General features: G+C 44.2%; 1 protein-coding gene across 10 annotated transcripts in view; it reads right to left on the bottom strand.

The window, feature by feature from the left end:
• celf6 (CUGBP Elav-like family member 6) overlaps nucleotides 1-20,210 on the bottom strand; it is a 136,190-nt gene that overhangs the window by 36,966 nt on the left and 79,014 nt on the right. For all 10 annotated transcript variants that reach the window (XM_084037557.1, XM_084037561.1, XM_084037559.1 and 7 more), the window contains exon 3: nucleotides 6,122-6,170. In XM_084037557.1, the coding sequence (XP_083893683.1) occupies nucleotides 6,122-6,170 (49 nt within the window). The remainder of the gene's footprint in view (nucleotides 1-6,121; nucleotides 6,171-20,210) is intronic.

Raw genomic sequence — 20,210 nt, 5'->3', positions numbered from 1 at the left:
TACCCTTTATTGTCATCCTTCACCCGACTCATTCCTTCCAGGCAAAGTCTCGTTGCTGTAAAGTCTACTTTTCAAAAGTTTCTGCTTTTGTTTGGCAATAATGGGGACATTCTCTTTAAATAATTACTCACCCGCTCCTGTGTCGTGGTAAATATATATATTTTTTTCACGATTCTATCGCTAGCTGCCCGCTGGCAGCAGTCGGAGGAGCTTGGTGGTAGTAAGTGTTCAGAAAGCATGGACAGCTGCATCTAACGATAAAAGATGCCTGCTAGGCCGCTGGGTGCATTTCAAATGCGGAGTAATGTTCCAGGCAGCACAACAGAGAAGTTGTGCTTCTTATGGTCTCATTAGAAAAGCCTGACGCTGGTGCACTGCTGCCTGGGAGGCCTGCCACCAGACACTGCTCACACATGTGGGCGTGCAGACCGGGGTGTACAGTATAGAATGGCTTCTTCATTTATCAGTCTGACTTTATTTTTCACCGTCTACTGTATGTGCCTGTAAAAGCAGGAGTCTGTTTGGAATCAAAAGGTGCCATTTGCTTTCAGAATAGGGCTTTTTAGATAATGGGCATTATACGTTTGCACATCAGTGTGAGAAAAAAAACCCTAATAGCCACTTTTGGGATAGATGTTTTCAGAAACCGTCTTTTGTTGTCTAGCATTGTTATAACTGTGATCATCTGGAGTGAATAGTCCTCTGGCCATGAGACTTTCGCATCCTTATCAGACTTAATTTCCCTTCCCCAAATAACTTCAGGGAATAATTCACCTCTTACACGCCTCATTTACTCGCACAAAGTTTACCTCAGTGCCACTTTTTGTAGAGACATTAATAGATAATCATTATCTTTCTTATGAAAGAAATGGATCCTAAAACAGTTAATCATTTGATTAATTATTATTGGCTAGACATGCAATTATTTGCAGTCAATGATATTTAATCATTACTCAAGTTAAATAATTTGTAGGGTAGTTATTAATATAAGAATAATAGAAAATAAATGAATTTTAGGTAAATTAAGTGGAGAGTGGTCTGTATCATGTACAGTAAAGGTCCTCAGAAAACAGAAGACATTACTGCACATCCACAAATGTGATAAGTCATTTGTCATTTAAAGGTGGTAGCATATGCCACATTATATCTAAGATTAGTTCAGTCACCAAATAATAATTGTTACCATAAAATTTGCTCTATGACACATTTTATTTCCTGCCATTTTAGAATTATGGCATATATAAGTCTTTTTTTTAGATTAACATAATGAAGCAAAGGGTCAGTGTACAAATACTGAGATGCTGCAATAGTGAGTGAGTCAAAATGACTTGCTATAGTGGCAATGAGTACAAAACTATGACTGAACAGCACATTAAATACAATCAGAATAGAAGGCTTTCGGAATGGACCGCAGAAAAACTACATGAAGACAAATGGGAACATTTTAACAAAAAAAAGTATTTTATGTAGCATTGTCACGTATCTCACATATCCAAACCCTATCCATAACCAAACCCTCAATCAACGATGATTTCAGCCAGTACATTATATCACAGTACTGTTAAAGTTGTGTGGATTCATTTGAGCCTATGTTAACATGAGCTGGCAGTGATTATTGTGTTTGTTCTGCTGGCTGTACTACAAATTGGCCCTCTGGGATAGTAAAGCTACCTTGAATCGTGGGATGAAGGTTCAAGATGCTGTATGTAAATGGGGTCAGGTTTTCTGCACCTCCTGTCGTACATGGTGATGTGAGCAGATGCACCAGGGAGATTTCCAGACCTGGGTTACCGAGTTAACTGAGATTGCTAACATTCTCAAGTTGTTTTAGTGTTATGAACTTACAAGTCCTAGCTGGTAGCATAAATGTCCACTTTTCAAGTTGCATTTCTCATCCCCTATGATCCTCTTCCCTTTACGCAGCATCTTCAGCTACTTTACAAGCACCATCATTCTCCATACCTTGAACATATGTTTAGTTCCTATCCAGCTAACAGAAGTAATTAGACTCCATCCCAGTAAAACGTATGTGCAATCGCACACTAAACCTTTTTACTGCTGCTGGTCACAATGTGATGTATGCAAGTGGATTATCCAGTATAGTGAGGTGGTAAATGGAATAATCAGAGGAGAACAAACATTCAATTTGTCAGTGTATCAGGCATGATGAGAGGATACAGGCTTTGCATTTGTAAACGCATTACTTCTACCACTCAAGCTGTCACATCCGTTTACCAACGGGTGTGGGTGGGAAGCTCTAAACCTTATTGTATGCATGAACAAAATCCAGAGTGAACAAGTGAGGAAACTTCCTGTTGCAGATTAAGTCCAAATATTTAAACTTCTTTACTAGTGGCCCAGCCATGGATCTCTGCAATAAAGCAATTTAAATATATGCCTTAAAACCATAAATGAATACCATGCAATGGTCACTGTTCGAAATCCCTGACATATTATCCTGTCCAAGCGTTCCCTGTATGTATCTGCACACGCACACACGCACGCACGCACGCACGCACGCACACACACACACACACACACACACACACACACACACACACACACACACACACATATCAACTGCTGCCAGGGTTTTTTCTTGACTTTTCCGAGTTTCGCACGATCGTGTCCAGAGGCACAGAGGGATCTTTTGGCTTCATTTGCATGTAAAGTGGAGCGCGCTCTTCTGTGGGCACGAGGTGCCTCCAGACAGCCCCTCCCCTGTGGCCCCACCAGACTCAGCCAGCCAGCAGCCCTCACTCTTCCCTACCTGCTGGGGTGGGGCATGACAGCACAGTACGGGACATCTTAAGGTCCTGTCAATCTCTTCACTGGCCCCGACTGGGGTCAACCTTCTGAAGAGCAGCAGGTTGGCAAGGACAAACACGACCCATTTACAAAGACTCCCCCTCAGCCAGACAGACAAAAGGCATGGATATTAAAAAGGCTCACACGGAGCTGCCTGAGTATAAAATGCAAGGATCGCAGCGCTCCTGGCACTCTATAAGTATCCAATAAAGCAAAAGTATGGGGAGCTAATAAACAAGTAGGGTAAAGAGACTGCGCCTAGACAAATGCACTGAGAGTGGCACTTTGTGAAAAAGTCGATGTTGATGGAGGTTGCTGGGCATTTCGGAGTGTTGAAACCATCTTATCAGAGTTAATAAAAGGAGAGGGTGTTGCTGGCTGACCCGTCATCTCTCTTCTCATCAGTGTGGTCTCCAGTCTCACAGCAGTAGCTAGAGGAGTGGGACCTGGCTCCAAGATTGTGTTTAGATAATGGCCATCTCCAATCATAGATAATCTGGCCCCATCTTTTCTTCACAGACACAGCAGCAGACAAGGTCAGGGGGAAAAAGATTCCTGGCAGGGCAAGGAGGAGATAGGGATGGGGCGGCTCTGAGATGATTTACTGCTGAGATTCACTCAGCTGCCTCCATCACCCTCCGTTAACTTTCTCATCCTGTCGTCTCTTCCCCTCTCGCTCCTTTTGTCTTCCGTCTCTCACTCTCTTGCATTCCTCCGTGGGCCTTGTGCTGAATCCCCACCTCTCTCACTATCACTCGCTTCATCTCTCCCTTTGCACTGCAGCAGCGATGAGACAGAGAGAGGGAGAAAGAAGGGAAGGGAGAGAGAGAGAGAGAGCGCGAGCAATGTCTACTTTTCCTCATTTCTGCCCCTTTTGGATTGAAACAAATAGCTTAGGTTTCAAGTGTAGATATAGGAGCGTGTCTTTTCCTGCACTGACCATGGAGCAAGTGAGCAGAAGACTCATGCCTTGATAGTGTCTCAGTATCTTTGAGTTTAAATCACGGTTTGATAGAATTGGGCAGGGGGAAAGAAAAAAAAGTGGTGTTAAGCGCATCAGATAAATGTGGACTTTGTGGGGAAGAGGTTGGCCGATTCGAGGAACAGGAATAGATTTAAAAGCCATGAAGCTCCCCTACCATGCTCCATTCTTTCTTGATAATCCAAGGAAAAAATAAAATAAGACATGAGTCATTGTAATAGACAGCCAGAGAATCGGCTCTGTGATTCACAACGGCAGCCGAGCGGCAGGATTGTGTGGCGCCGGGGCCCCCCCTTAGTCATTTTCTGAGCGCTGGTTTTACTTCTCCTTCTGACACTCCCATACCCCCAGAGAGAAGACGTCTCTCAGGGACACCACAAACAAAAGAGGGGCTACTGGATTCTCCGAATGGAGTAATGGGCCCTAATGCCTGCACAGGCACGTAATCGAGACCTCTGCACAAGTTCCCATGACAGATAATTGCTGATGTCTTGGTAGTGATAAATGTGACTCCATTCTAGAGGTACAAATGTCCCGGTGCAGCTCTGGGTTTGACAACCGAGATGCCCCGTTGGGATTGGTGTACCTGGCTGTTCCTCAGCCTTCCACAGACGAATCCCTCGCTACTTCCTCTCCTTTAGTCAGTCTTAGCTGGGCTGTCTATTTCCTTTTAACCACAGGCCTTCATAGTAAATCTCATTTCATTGTCAGCCGTGACTGTGGTTTACTTCCCTGGCCTGTCTGCTGACTTCCTGTTGCCATTAACGCTCAATATCTCTGTTGGGGCCTGTCTGCTTGGTCTTATTTCATTCTGTGCTGTGTCCTATCCTGTCCTCCCATATAGAAAGTGCATCTGACAGACTAGTAGGGGCTGTGCCAGCCTTAGAGCTCTCTGTATTTCATTTACACTGCCTGTTCATCTCCCTTCTCTTTCTGCCGAAAAAAGGGTAGTAATTGATATTGGGACCCATCCATCCTCCCCTCTTAAGTCCAGAGATCCAATTTATCTTGGTGAGAATGCCGATTGGCTCTCGCCCAGGCCTTGTCGGTCAGACTTTGCCTGTTTTTAGATGGCCGTTAATTAAAGTGCCGCCATGACAAAAAAAAAAAATCCGATCCACAGGGGTGTGTGTGGCAATAGAAATGGGCCATCTGATTCACACTTGACCACATAAATCAGTGAAGTGGCTCAGTCTAATCTGACCTAGGCAGTCCAAATCACCACTTTGAAATGCAAGCACAGGACAGACACAGATCGGTCCAATTAGATCCAATTCCACCCATGTAAATCTTTAACAGGCCTAATCTGCATTAACCTCGGTGATGTTAGTCACAAATGGCTTCAGAATGATCTAGTCAATCACCATGTCAGTCAGACTAAAGATGGAGGGAGGAGGCTGCGCAAAAGAATCAGTATGATGTCAAAGCATAATTGCTACATTTTAATGTTTAGTGATTCATGCTTTAAACTGGCCGGTATGCTTTTTTAAAGAAGGGCATTCTTTTAAAACAAATGATCCAATTTAACTCGTGGAATTGCACCCATTGATGCATGTGCAGGATGCCGAGTGGAGTTCAGCTGAAAGCCGGAACATTGGATCACACGAACCTCACGCCGCTAACTAGCAGATGGTTCAACAATCTATACTGACAGTACTTTATGATACAATATGATATAATGAGGCAGACGGATAGATAGGTAGCTTAGTGGACAGAACAAGAAGTAGGTAGGTAGATTGGATGGCAGTATGGGTTGTGGATACTGCACATGTGAGTGTTGAGTGTAAGAAAGTGATACGGCTATTAGTTGTGCTCTTCTAGACAAAAAGTATACTTTGTACGCCACAAAGAGGTTCCCAACTCCACTTGAGAGCCCTACTGTATGCCGTCTCTTTCCTTCTTTCGGTGACTTCTGAAAACTGTTTCTCTCTCCATGTAGCAGCTCTGGGGTGTTTCCATAAGTTTAGTGTATGTGCTTATTTTTTGTCCGTGCATATTTGGGGTTGCATCCCACTGCCTGTATGGAGAGCCTCCTCTCCCAAATTCATTCTGTCCCCTCTCTCCCTTTCTGGTTCTCTCCATGTCTCCGCGTGTTGTCTTTGAACCGCTCCCAGTGACTGTGAACCTGAGACAGCCCCTCTGCTGGCACAGATGGGAAGTCAATAGAAGCAAGTGACCTATATTGCAGGCTACTCTACCAACTCCCAGTGTGTCTCAAGTGAGAGCAGAATATTAAGGATTGCGTGTGCACTGTTCCGGTGTATTTGTGTGTTTACGTGTGTGTTTTTAAAGGGGGGTGTGTGCAACAGAGACCGGGAGAAGGTTAATTACCTCCTCGTCCTTCGCTGTCGGCTGGCTTCACCTGGATGGGTCGGTTCATCTGGAGAGAGAGAGAGTAGAGGGAGAGGGACAAAAGGGAGAGAAGGGAAATCCCAGGTTAGCACAGTACGATAGGAGCAAAGGCTAAGATACACAATGCAAAGTCAGAAGGGAACGAGTGAAACGTGGCAGCGTTCTTGGCATCTTGAGTTCGTGCTGCTCAGTGAGCTAAACGCAAAAAAAAAATCTAAATGGTGACGATGCTGTGAAAGAGATAAATCTATTCAGTGCTCCATGCCAACGTGTTTAATTAATCCAGGGCACTGCCTCTAGAGATGCCTGAATTCCCCTCACAGTTCAGCAGAATTAGCACTTTTCAATGACAGAGCCACACTGGGTGTCAGATGGCACTTGGAGATTAATGCCATTACATCAGCCACTCCCAGCCCCACGGGGAGAGGTCCTTTCAGGCTGGCCCTTGCTCTTCCTGTCCCCTCCTGGCTCCAGACTCCCAGTCACCGACTATATCCTGCTAATCCCTGACCCTCAGCAATCTCTCTTTTTCTCTGCCTCCATCCCTTCCTCCTCTCTCTCTCCTCTCCACCCAGAAGCCCTTTTTACGACTCATAACCAATGTGCCACTGGTCTGGACAGCCGGCCCCACCCTGCCCCAGCCTACTCCTCCTCCTGGAAGCTATTGAGAGCCACCGAACAGCGTAGCTGTGAAACAGCTTGTGAAAGGTTAACAGTAGGGAATCGATAAACAACCTTTGAAGAACCATTTTATAGTGAGGTGAAAGCAAAGCGTCGCCAAGCTGACATAAAAAAAACCTTTTAAAAACTGCATGCCGTGAATAAAAACTCCCCTGGCTCTCTTTGCACCCTTTTCTATGGTTTTGTTTTTTTTTCTCACTCCCTGGAGTTTAAATGCAGAAAAACCCGAAAAACACTCGATCTTGTGACTTTTCTGAAACAGGAATAATATCCCCCTCTTTCCTTTTGTGAAGAGGGTAGGTGTTAAGAGCCACCCTCGAAGACCCATGCTTATTGAGGCTACCCACGCATGTCATATTTGGCATTGAGTTTTATATTTGGCATGGTGTTTTTCTGGCTACAGTCAGCAGTGGGCCTATCTTTCTAACTAGGCCATGCAGACAGGTCCAACATGTGAGTGCCAGTGAATGGCACACGATACTGCCCCCTCAGATCAGTCAGCTAGGGCAGCGCGGGGGGGTGTCGGGCCCTCAGGCAACGCAGCACTTGACAGCAGTTGACCATGGCCAAATATAGACCTAAGACTCTAGACATGTATAGACAAGCGTATACATGGTGACACCCTGGGGACGTAATGTACTCGCGGAGCAATATGCTGTGACACTGGGACAAAGCTTAGAGAGATGACGGGCACAACACAAAGACAGACACACACACACACAGTGACTCAGACAAAAGCACAGGGACAGTCACATCAATACAAATTAATGCTAGCTGTAGCTTCTTCTGCTAATATGAGAGGGAATAAGAGGTAAATATGTATCATTAAGTAATGTTTTTCCTTTTGTGCACAATATTGACAGTGTTCAACTTTGCAGACACTACAAGCAAATGGAATGATGGAAGTCATCACTTAATTTCCTTATGTTCTCAAGTGGGAAGGAGTGTATGGTTGAGACTGGCTTACTAATGCTCTGAGAGAATGGAGTAGACATAGGGTCCTGTTGGTCTTTATTTATAGTGTGGATCAAGGGGTGAAGCTGAGCATCATTTTCATCGTCTTTGTTGAGCCCAAGGCGGTAACAGTGTCATTCGTCACTATTGCACTGAAAATGTGCATTATGTGCATGAGCATTTTAAGCCACAGGACTTTCAACTAGCAGACTGCTGTTCATGTCCCGTATGCAATCAAAAGTCCACGTTATTTTATTTGACTTTACTTACGTCACTAACATAGTTAACTAACACCACCTACATAAGTAATGTAACAAACCAAGTGAAGCCAATTCTGAAGTGCCTTAGACTTGCATTCTTTCAAATAGACAGTGTGACTCTTCTGGTTGCAAAAAGAAGTCTCATTGTATAGAAGTCTGTGAGCAAAAGGACCCTACTTCTCGCTTGATTTATTACCTCAGGAAACATTTAGTTAATGGTCTCAAATGCTAGTTTCAAGTCTTCGATACAGCATTTTAATTAACAATAGTCCAATTTAAAGTAAAAGCATGTTGCCTAAACAAATTCTGCACTGCACAAGCATGTACAGGTACAATGATCACTGGTGTTACTGGACATTTGTAGAAGAATGTATGAATAATGAGAAATAACTTTCTGTAAGTATCACATGAACCACTGTATGAGGATAGGTTGAGCATTGATGTTTGTGAAGAGAGAGTTGATGTCAGCTGGAGCATCGTAAGCAGCTGGGTAAGGTGTGTTCTGTGTACATATTGTAAGTGTGTGTGTGTGTGTGTGTGTGTGTGTCTTGACAGCAGCTCAGGTTGGGGGGAAGAATTTGTCTCACATAAGAGGTTTAGAGTAGCCCAAAGTCCCAAGATCCCCGTCCAGTGATCAGTCAGCTTCCTGGTCTTAAACGGCAGCGATTGGCCAGGAGGCTTCATTAGTAGCCCCTGAGCCTCTGCAGCAACAAGAGTCATTAGACAAGCCAAAAGTACACTTTGGGTTGCTAGGCAACCGAGCGGAGGTGGCCCGGCAGGCAGGCGAAGCAAGCTGCCCGTTGGTCTGTGGGCTGCTGGCCAACCAATTGGCACTCCTTTCTTTTTTCTTTCTTCCTTCTTTTCTTCTTTACTTGGTCCAAGGAGGTCATAGTGAGAGGGGAGGAAAAAAAGATTCCTCAACTCCCACCTTCCAGCATGTCCCACTTTCATGTCCCTTTTTAGTGACTGTGACAATGATTTTTCAGAGCGAGTCTGCCGCAACGTCTGCTCCAGCTTCCTGCCAAATGATGGAGTTCAGCTCAATGCCAAAGTATGGCGTTGCGAGTAGCGCTCACATGCATATGGCGGCGGTCGGGATGTCTGCTTCTTTGAGCCACCTTATAGTGTCCTTTACACACATGTTCTTGTGCAAACAGAGGAAAGGTTTCTAGCACACGCGCTTACTGCACAGAAATCTTGAAGTTCACTTAACTTTTATCCTCTCTCACTCTCTCTTCTCTCTCTCACTGTTGCGCGCACACACACACACACACACACACGCAGGCACAAAAAGTCTAGGGGCTCAATAACAGCAGGTGGCTTAGGTGACATTTTAATCCCTTATTACTGAGTGCAGGATTAGCCAACAGATCAAGGCAGAGTTAATTATATGAATTCATCAGAGGCTGGGCGAAGAGGCAGCCTGCTTTCCCCTAGGGCCAGGACCCACCCCCACACCACCCACCCTTTGCCTACACACACACACACACACACACACACACACTAAGGAAGAGGACAAGTGACATTCTGTCTGTCTGTGAAGCTAGCTAGGTCCCTATTAGCATTTCAACGGCATAAAGCTAAGATAAAACATACATTGGAGCCTCCGGAGACGCTGTAAGACAAATGACATGCACTACCTTTCCCGTTGGACCCCGCAAAAATGAACTGCAGAGACATCGGAGTGGAGGACTATGGGGTTTTTCATCCTATAGATGTGTGGCTGCCAAGGCTGAAAGGAGTTCAACACCCCCCCCCCCCCCCCCGTCTTGCTCTATCTTTGTCTCTTTCTGCCCCTTTGGCCTCCAAAACCAATATGCTTCCCACCACAGCCCCTTAATGGGTTGATCAATGCTGACAAATAGGCAGCTCATGCTGTCTTGCCTGGGAACTCACTGCTCTGTGCCTGTGTGCTGCTGCACTTGGAGAGGCCATCCCTCTTTCTCCTGGTCTCTCCCTTTTTTCTGTCTTTCGCTTTCTTTCACTCACTTTTTTTTCCTCTCCATATTTTCCCCTCCTTCATGCTCTATTTCCTTTATGTCTATACATTCTTTTGTTTTTTTTCTTTCTTTGTACTAATCTCTAGGGGCAAATCTATATTTTTCATTCCGCTATGATGAATAAAAGTCAGGGGGTGAAAGGCCAACAGTGTGGAAGAGAGAAACTTGCTTACATTTTTCCAGTAAAGGATTGTGGGAACATTTCAGAGCGTATGGCCCTGTGTGTTTGTGCGTGCAGGCTTTTCAGTCCATCTATCTTTGTTGAGCTTTCTGATTGATAACAGTGCAGTGGAGAGAGAAAAAAGACAAGGACACTGCTGGCCTTTGACCATGTTTGACCATGCTTTGTGAATACCACTGCTCACAAAGCAAGCAAGGTGAAATGCTATCTACCAGAAATGTTCTCTGAGGACCATGGCAGGAATGACAGAGCTTGTCCACTGTCGAGTCTCTTTGGCAGAAACTTACCCTACTTCTTTTGTTTTAGTGGTCCAAAGTTGAATTTGGCAGAATAAATGACACTTCTAGGATCCTGATGTGTAAATTGAAATGCGTTTATTTTCTCTTACTTAATGTCAATTGTTACCTTCTATCTTCTTTTTTTAAATAAGTCCAGAAAGGCGGGGTGATGAATCATTACATTCTCAGCCAGTCACATTGTTTAATTTCACAACTTTTAAACCACTGTGCCAAACATATATACGGTATATAACTATGGTCTATATACATATGAGCTTTCACACCGCCAAAAGGCATCAACCAATCATGTTGGTGTGGAACAGATATATTGAATACATAGATATATTGTACAAAAAAAAAACACCCATGTTTGTGCTCGACCACATCATGTGGTTCAGCTACACTGCTACAGAGCAAGCTCTACTGTATTTTTGAAATGCATTGAAACATTGTGTGCTGCTACATGCTGCTATTGCCTCACTGTGACCAAGTGATTGGTGAGAACTTGCATCATTCTGATGAGAATAGTCCACATGTAACAGTATTAGGATTTTTCATGAAAGCTAAGTGGACACATTGATTTTATTGTATTTCTATACTTTCAGAAGGAAATGTTAAAAACACATCATTATATGCAAAAACGAGTAATGGCTAGTAGTTTGTTTCTCTTTGCTGTTATTTCATTTCAGCTGCTTTCATTTCATCTCACACATCAGATGCCGCTTAGTTTTCAAGTCATCAGGTACGATTTTCTTGATAAGCCATCCTTTGTTTGATGCCTCTCATTATCATTCTGCAGTTTTGCCGTCAGTAAATTCATTGGAGCTGTTGATGCCATTTACAACTCTTTAAGCTCAATTAAAGATGTTTATTGCAGACTGGCTTTTCTTAAAGAGCCAACAAAGAGCCGTTGGCTGCGGTTCAGATCGAAATGCATCATTCCAAAAGCAAACAGAAGGATGCTGATGCTGATGCTGATCTTTGACCATTTCAATGCCACTATAAGTGACCTGACCACTGTCATCATCATCATTATCATCATCATTAGGAGTATTTTGCTGTTTCACTGAATTAAATTAGCATTTTTGTCACTGCTCATTTGACATTGTCATGATAAACCTGTAGTTAAAAAGATAATAGTAAAAGCAAAATTCTTCGACCGAACATATCCAGATTGGCTTTGTTCGTATAATGAGGATTTTCAGGTAAAAGACCTGAAAAACGACAGCATTTAAAAATATGATTATGTCACTGTAGGCCTGTCTTACTGGCAAGAAAGTGTCCGTAACCTGCACAGCCTGTACCTTACCAGCCTAAATTACTCCTTCCATCAACCCATCGCTCACATGTCAAGACCCTCATTTCTGTGTGGAAGGGAAACAGGGCCAGCACAGCAGGAACGAGTCTTTCTCTCAAATTGGTATGTGAGTTCACGGCAGCCTCCCTGTGAGGCCAGCGAGTCAGGAGAGGTCGGCCTTGCCGTGTGTGTTGGGAGGAGATGGGTTAGAGCTGGAGTGATCACACAGTGCTGTCTCCCTGGAAAACACATGAAGGAGGGCTGTGTCTGCCTCACTGTGAAGAAGAGGGAGAAGGGGCGCTGACAGTTCAGTTCAGGGTGGCTGGCAGTGAGATGCGGCCTATTTTTAGCTCCAAACCCCAGGTCCTATTTAAAGAATAGATACTAGGGGTCTGTTTGGGAAGGGCAGGGGGCTGGCAACAGCAGAAAAAAAAAAAAAAAGGGGTTGCTTGTAACCAGCTAACCCAGTTTTCCCTGGTGTGATGCTGCAGTATCATAGGAACATCTCTCTGTTTGAGAACTGAAGAAGCCTCTTAGATGAGAGGCGAAATCTCTTCAAAAACCTAAAGCAAGTCCAGTTGCATACGATGATTTCCATGAACTGGAGCACTGAGAACCACATCTCTGTGTTTGTGTTTTGTCTCAGTAATCTCTGTCCCGTTCTCCACAATTACCTGGCATTTGATTCTCCCCGGAGAAGGATTTTGGCTTTTAATTTATCTCTATGAATCCGGCATTGGCTCTTTGGTCCTCTGAGAGGCCCAGTTGAGCATCTGAACCAATCTATACAACACCCACCCTGCTTGGCTCAGTCCAACCCAATCTAGGCTCGGGAACAGTAGCCCAGCCTGCATTCATAATAGCCCTGTTCTCCCTTCCTATTTTTATTTTCACTCTGCTGGTGCTCAGCGGGCCTCCTCTTGAGGTGGGACAGAGGCGGACAGGGACAGAAATTGGATGAGAAATCGAGCCATCATGTGATCCTGTGCTCCATAAAGCCTCTTTTCTTCCTCTGACTGTAGATGGATTGCTGTGAAGATCACAGCAACCAATGGCCAGTGCACTATATTACATTTATGGCCCCCTTTTTTCCCTCCCTGTCTCCCTCCCACCTTTTCCCCGTGAATACGAGAGGGGGGGTGGAAAGAGGGACGGGAGGAGTCGGGGTAGAGGTGCGTCAGGGGGACGACGATTCGACACAGTGAGACAAGACTAACAAATTAGTCAAAGTGACAGGGAGTTTTATGAGGTCTGCTCTTGTGAGGCGACTGCTGCTCGCTCATCTCTCTTTCTTTCTCTGGGCTATAGGGACACTATGCCAGAGCCGTGTGTTTGTGTGTGTGGTACATACTTGTGCATTTTGAAACGATGAAGGATGAAGGAAGTGGTAAAATAAGGAAGGAGAAAAGGAGCGGCAATCACAAGAAAGATAGAGCATTAGGAATGAAGTGGACAGGGGTTCAATTTTGCTCTGACTTCAGCTTTCTTTTTCATGTCGCAATGTAACAGCCACTCATACACATTTGGCTGTCTTCAGTGTTAACATTAATGAAGGAGAAGTATTTATGAAGTGATTAATTCACCTTTTTTTTAAAGTGAAGGTGTGTGTGTGTGCTGTATATATGACAACGATAACAGAATACACACTACTGCCAATGCATGCACCAAGAATGTTAAATACCCACTCGAGCCGTGCAAAAAAAAAAAAAAAAAAAATCTTAGCTGGAATCGCAACAATACACTGAGCATCTATCACTCTGCAAGGCCACAGTACAAATGTTTCTGAGCGGGTTTGGGCAAAAAACAGCGAAAGTGGCTCACGGTTTAAAGAGGAGTGGGAGAATGATAATAAGTGGAGGGTAATGACACACCATGCATCTGTTGGATTTATGAGTGTGTATCCTGCTCCGCTCCTCTCGTAGACCTGCCGGGCCGGGTCTGCACTCTGGCCCCGTACACACCATAGTGCTGATGAGAGGAGTCAGTGGTGAGCAATCACAGGGCGAGGGGAAGAATGGAGCTTGGACTCGCTTCGCTGTGGGCAATTACAACATCCAACAATTGAGCACTCAAGGTCCAGATCACACACTAACGCATACGTCAAAATAGCCTGCAAAAAATGCACAGGGTCACAGAAACAAGCAAGCAGCCAGGATGGAGGGCCCATGTGGGGCACAGAGGAAAAGAGCCTGTGAGCCCATATATACATATACACACACACAGCAATGTATATTCATTGAAGCAGTGTGCTTAAAAACAGATGGCAGCATCGCGCAGCGTTAACTTTACTGTTCATTCTGTTCCTGGAAGGTGCAACAGTGCTTCCATTTCAATTGAGCACATTTTTTTTCTCTTTTCTCCATCAGGCTGCATGTTCTACCACTTTTCCAGGTTAGCTTTTGTTCTACTGTAAAAGGTAGCTTTGCACAAGAGAGGAGAACAATAACACAGCTGTGTTAACAAATGTGAATTTAAAAAAAAAAAACGTTTTATGAAGTAAGAAATGCATTTTTAAATTGTTTGTTTAGCCCTTAGGATACACATAATCAACCCAATTTTGGCGAGAGGCATTAAATGTAAATAAAACGGTGTTGTTAACAATGGAAATTACGGTTTGTATATTGTAGCCAGAGGCTGATGACTGGTCCATAAACGGCATATTGTTTATACATAAGTTTATCTTGGGTCAGATACACACATTTGTGGCTGTTTTTATAGTATACATATTGTGAATAGACTTCTTTGTCTGTCCATGGGTAAAGTTCACATTTGGTGAATATACAGTAGACCTTGTAATCGGGGGTTTGCTGAAGTGCTTACTTTAATCATTATTTTAACGTTTGAAATATGTGTATTTATTTACACTAATATTAAGGAAACAACACAAAAAATAGACATTGTAATTTTAAAATGTAATAATGCATTGACTGAACGAAATCACTTGATTAACTCGCTAATCATCATGCACATTACCATCTACACAGACACACATAAAACAATTAAACCCTCTGCTTTCACCATCACAATAATGAATATATTCAACCAAATTAAACCGTCTACCAGCACATTAGACAATCTGAGCCTCTGATCTGATCAACCCCGAATTATCTTAATAACATTTCTAGCAAGAACTGACTTAAGGTAAATATGAAAGCATGTTGACTGTAAACATATTATGTGTTTCAGACACACTGCATAGGTGTTGGGTTAATAATATAGACATGCACACGTATTTACCAGAGGGAGGGTGTCACCACATTAACAGCTCTCTCCTTTGTAAGGTGAATGTGCAAATTATAGCAGGACCAGGTGGTGTTCCATGTCATTCCAAGTCAAACAGGAGCCATACTTAGATTTGATTTAAATAAAAATAAACAATCCCGGGGCATACAATTTACTCATAAGATTCTGCATTTTTTAGATCATAGTCTGCAGTTTTTGCTATCACCACTGATTATTGAAGCTTTCTCCAGGGAGCCAAAAACAGTCCTTTAACATGTTAACAGATGAACACGTTGGCTCTATTGATTACATTAGGTATAATACCAAATCTCATGCCATTCTTACACAGGCAGGCTGCAGATAATCCGATGTACGTATTACACACACGTCATGCATGTGCACACAGATTCATAAACCCACGCTCACTAATGGGAGGCACGAGGATGAGGATGCTCGTCAGACAAACACTATCATAGAGAAATGGTCGCGTAAAGCAAATGCCGAAAGAAAATAGCAATAATAATGGAGCAGAAGATATGTTTTTGTAATGAGCAATAGACTGCAGGCATGTAGATAACTAAGCACCCACACACTAATGCATGCTTGCTCAGTTGCAAACAAATGCATACATTCATGAACGCACACACACATTCACACACATGCCGCCAAACTTGTGCAGAAATGCCTTTAGACACACGCACACACACACACACACAAGCACGCAGCCCTGCAAGACGCCGTTAGCACAGAAGGCTGTTTGTGAAAATGATCACATCAATCGAAGTGATAGATAAAAGACTGGGAGCAATTGATAAAGTGCCACAATTATTTGGAAGATGAATGGCTGAATTTGCTTTTGAAATTGGACTGGATCTCAAGTGCAATGGAACAGAACTCATCATCATCAATGAGCCTGCCATTAGATTGCTTTCTGTCACAGCCCAATATCAGCCCGGACAATTGGATCCATCTGCCAAATGGGATCAAATAGACCTACTCACACACAACATCAGAGGTGATGTATAGTGACCGTGTGTAAAACATATTACATTGGGAATGCACAATACATCATTGTGTATGTTGTTGTGTGTGCGTGTGCTCGGGTCTAACGTCTGCCATCACCGCGGACGAGTATGCTCAATAGAAATGATTTGAGATACATTAAGGGAGCACAAGTACGACATGGACGGAAATGATAGCGCCAGCTATGCAAGGAGGGGAGGAGGGGAAGCACGATGCTTAAATGCCACAAATGAACCCATCAATTCATATAATGTGCGTGAGATGATTGTAAAGAAAAGGTACAGTGTGAACAGCGTGAGATAGATGTGCAGTTAAAGGGGGGAGCTATAACAGTAGGGAGAGAATCATTTGCTCTCATCTTCCAACAACACCGGGACATTTTTTTCTTCTTCTTTTATTATTATTATTTAAAATAATATTTGCAAAGTTGCAACTCATAAAACTTGTACTATCATATCACATAATTTATTTAAGCCTATAAATCCTTTGGCTTTTGCAGTTACACGCCTCATAATGATGCATTGGTTAACACGGCCTGAATATTTGAGCCACATAAAAATGGTAATAGATTAAACCAGGGGAGTGTATGGAGCTGCGATGTGTGTGTGTGTACGTTTGTGTGTGTGTGTGTGTGTGTGTGTGTGTGTGTGTGTGTGTGTGTGTGTGTGTGTGTGTGTGTGTGTGTGTGTGTGTGTGTGTGTGTGTGTGTGAGCTATCAGTAAAGAAGTATTACTGCAGCTTACGCGGGCCTTAGCAAACAGAAGGGAGCATCAGAATGCACTGTATCTTCCCCTGCATACACATGGACAAAGCAACAGAAAAGGGACAAACACAGCGGGGGGGTTGGAGGCAAACACACTAAGTAATGTATTGTGCTTGGAGGGAGGTGACAGGGGTCTGGTGATTCAGAGCGAGCGTGTAAATGGGCCGCTATTAAGGAAGACGAAGGCTGAATGATTGTTTACAGCCACGGATCTGCCCGGAGAAACCATCTTTGCACTTAAAATTAGTTATTTACCTTTTCTGTCGTGTCTGGGAGCATCTACAGCAATCACTACATTAAATTAACATGCTTTAAATCACAAGCACATCTTCTGCAACCTACTAATACGTCGGTGAGATGACACCACAGTGTTTCGCTGTAATCTTTTCAATATGTTTCTCATATGCTCTGAGAGACTTGTCGGTCCTGCTGGATATTCAATACCCCTCTATTAGGGGTGGGCGATACACCGAAAATGTACCGATACCGAAATTTACGACGACACCCGACGTCATTTTGCCCATGTCGGTATATTCGGTTTAAAAAAAAAAAAAAAAAAAAAGTCGTTTTTTTCTTGTTTGGCTGTGTGTGTAGGTAGGCTACCAGTATGTTCATGTCCCTTTAAGACGCTCGGCTGTACTGTACTACGTATACAGCGTGTTCAGTCACGTGACTCCACCCCATCCAGTCTGTAACAAGAAGGGAAAGTGTGGGTGAGACGAAAATGGAGCCCGCCGGTTTAAACGATGAAGCGGCTGCTGCCGCGGCAGCCGAAGTGAAGGTGCGTGTCCACAGGCTGCGGTGTTTCCCCGCGTCCCATTCATTGTCTATGTGAAAAGCTGTGCAATGCATTCTGGTAGCGTCACGGTGAATGGCGAGTTGGCCGCTTCTCATTTGCCTAAAGTTGAAGTCGAATCTACTTTATGCTAATCAGAGGCGCCGGGCTCGACTCGCCGCCTCGGGAACGCTCGCGAACACTCGCAAAAAATGTGTTGTTTAAAGGAGAGCGCCTGTCAATCATCCTCTAGTGGCAGCCCACCAAGCGTGCAATACTGGGAAGCGGCGCGTCCACACGCGTTTAAAATCGCCTCTGTGGACACGTACCTTAAATCTGGTCGAGGAGGAAGAGCACCTCGTTCCCAAAAGAAATGCGTCATCGATCGGTTCAGCGAGGACGATGTCGATCAGAAAAATGTGAAATGTAAACTGTGCCTAAAGACTGCCTTTGCACAAGTCATTGTTTACTTTTCCAGTGGCAAATGTGAAATGTATTTTGTTTACAAGGGATGCAACTTGTTTCTCCCGTTATAGAGAACCTGATTACTTGACAACTCCATATTTTGAATTTGTTTATAGAGACTGTATTTTTAATACTTTATTTTATACTACCAAATAAATAATATAAATCTTAACTACAGTGTAGTTTTACAGTCCTTTAAAGTGGCATTTTTTTTAGCCGCGGGGGGGGGGGGGGGGGGGGTTACTTATCGTTCATTTATCGTTATCGAGGTGAATTCCTCAATATATCGTGATATTGATTTGAGGTCATATCGCCCAGCCCTACCCTCTATTCATATGTTGTATGTTTCCCTATAATGACCTGACAAAAGAAATATTTTCTGTTGTATTTGTTTATATTCTATTCTATTGTGTTCTAGTGTAATGTCTAGGGTAGCTGAGGTTGATGTTGACTATTGTCTAAAGCATTGACAGGATAAACTTAACTGCATTGTAATTTTACTTTTCAACACAAACATTGACACGCCCACACTGCAACTTTTTCTACCCACGTTTAAAATAGAATTAGCTTCTTTCTGCATCCTGATATACCCTTCGCCATCGCATCTTTTTTTAAACTCATTTTCTCTGTCAAACTCAAGCACATGAATCAACCCCCCTCACACACACACACACACACACGTTGTTCTTGTGCGGTCAGTGTCTGTGGGAGCTCTGCGGGGACCTGCGCTGTCAGAGAGCAGACCACAGAGTGTTCCTGGTCCCTGCTCCACCTGCTGTGACAGCTAATTAGGCCTCGCCACAAAGGCTGGCCTGTCTGGGTGCTGGAGTGGGTGTCGTGGCATGGCACGGCAGGGCATGGCATGGGATGGCTTGGGGGATAACGTGGCCAGCTGATGAGGTGCCCTGCCGTGTTGTCCGGGGACAGGCTTAACCCCGGCAACACCCACGACCACAGTGATGTGTTCTTGTCTTTGTTAAGGTCCCCTTCAGTCATTAATTATGCTCGCACACTTATATTAGCCCTCCATTTAGGCTAATCAACAAGCAGGGCCCTCCACTGACATCATTAGCTCTCATAACAAGCGGCAGCATTGGGGAGGGGCCCTTCAGAGCCGCTTGTGAACATTAACCCTTTTTGTGCAATAATGAGCCACCCTCATCTTGTGGCGCACCTCAGGGCCTTTTGTCCCTCTCCTGTTGTCCAACGACCCCCCCAGCATGTTCTTCTCGCAGCGGCGTCATTATGGGACGGCGGCAGCAGCGAGTGCCAAAGCCGAGGTCGCTGCAGGCAGACAAGGAAGCTTAAATAGCATGGCAGGAAGTTAACACTGCAATGGGGCCAATGTATTTTTGGGAGGGTTGGGGATCAAAGGCGCTGAGGAAATGGGATGAGACAGGGCAGTCTAAGCCCTTTGGGTGTGTGTGTTTCGTTTGAGTTTGTGTGACTCATATTAGATATGAGGAAAAAGGAAAGAAACACAGGTTGAAGATGGTGACAGGGAGCTCAGCCGCTTGCCTGGACCAGCAGGGAGCATGGAAAGTGAGAGCGGCTCCCTGAGCGACTGCACAACCTCCTGGGGTTTGAGCTGCTGTTTGGACACAAAATTAAAAACACACACACACACATATGCACACACACACACACAATACACAGACTGAGCTCACATTTGACAGTTGTCCTCAAGGAATAAACAAGCTTAACTTAAAAGTGTATGTTATCACTTTTTGATTGTCACACTCACACACCACGCACCCACAAGCGTGTAACCACACACACACACACACGCACACAGTCCTAATGCTGCTGCACACATGTGACCTGTGCGTCATGAATATACATGCTTGTGTGCACACATGTACATGTCTGTGCCTCTTACAGATGCACGCATGCCCACACATGCTTCTACACGTCGCGTGGTAGCGGGTCCTTGTCAACCTCCACAAAGTGCCACCTATCGCAGAGATTCACACCTGAACACACTCAAACTCATGTTCTTTAACATGCAAGTATGTATTTGTGTGTAATTAATTCCACCTCCCACACACATGCACGTTTTCCCTTATGTGACTTATGACTCATACGTCAGGCAGGAGTCACAGGCGTGTGCATATATGTCTCTGTGGAAGAAAATCAGCACCACGGTTGTGTTATGAGGCAGCAGTGTCT

The sequence above is a fragment of the Eutrigla gurnardus genome (assembly GCF_963514095.1).
Source record: "Eutrigla gurnardus genome assembly, chromosome: 1".
NCBI lineage: Eukaryota > Metazoa > Chordata > Actinopteri > Perciformes > Triglidae > Eutrigla > Eutrigla gurnardus.
This window is presented reverse-complemented; position numbering and strand designations above follow the sequence as displayed.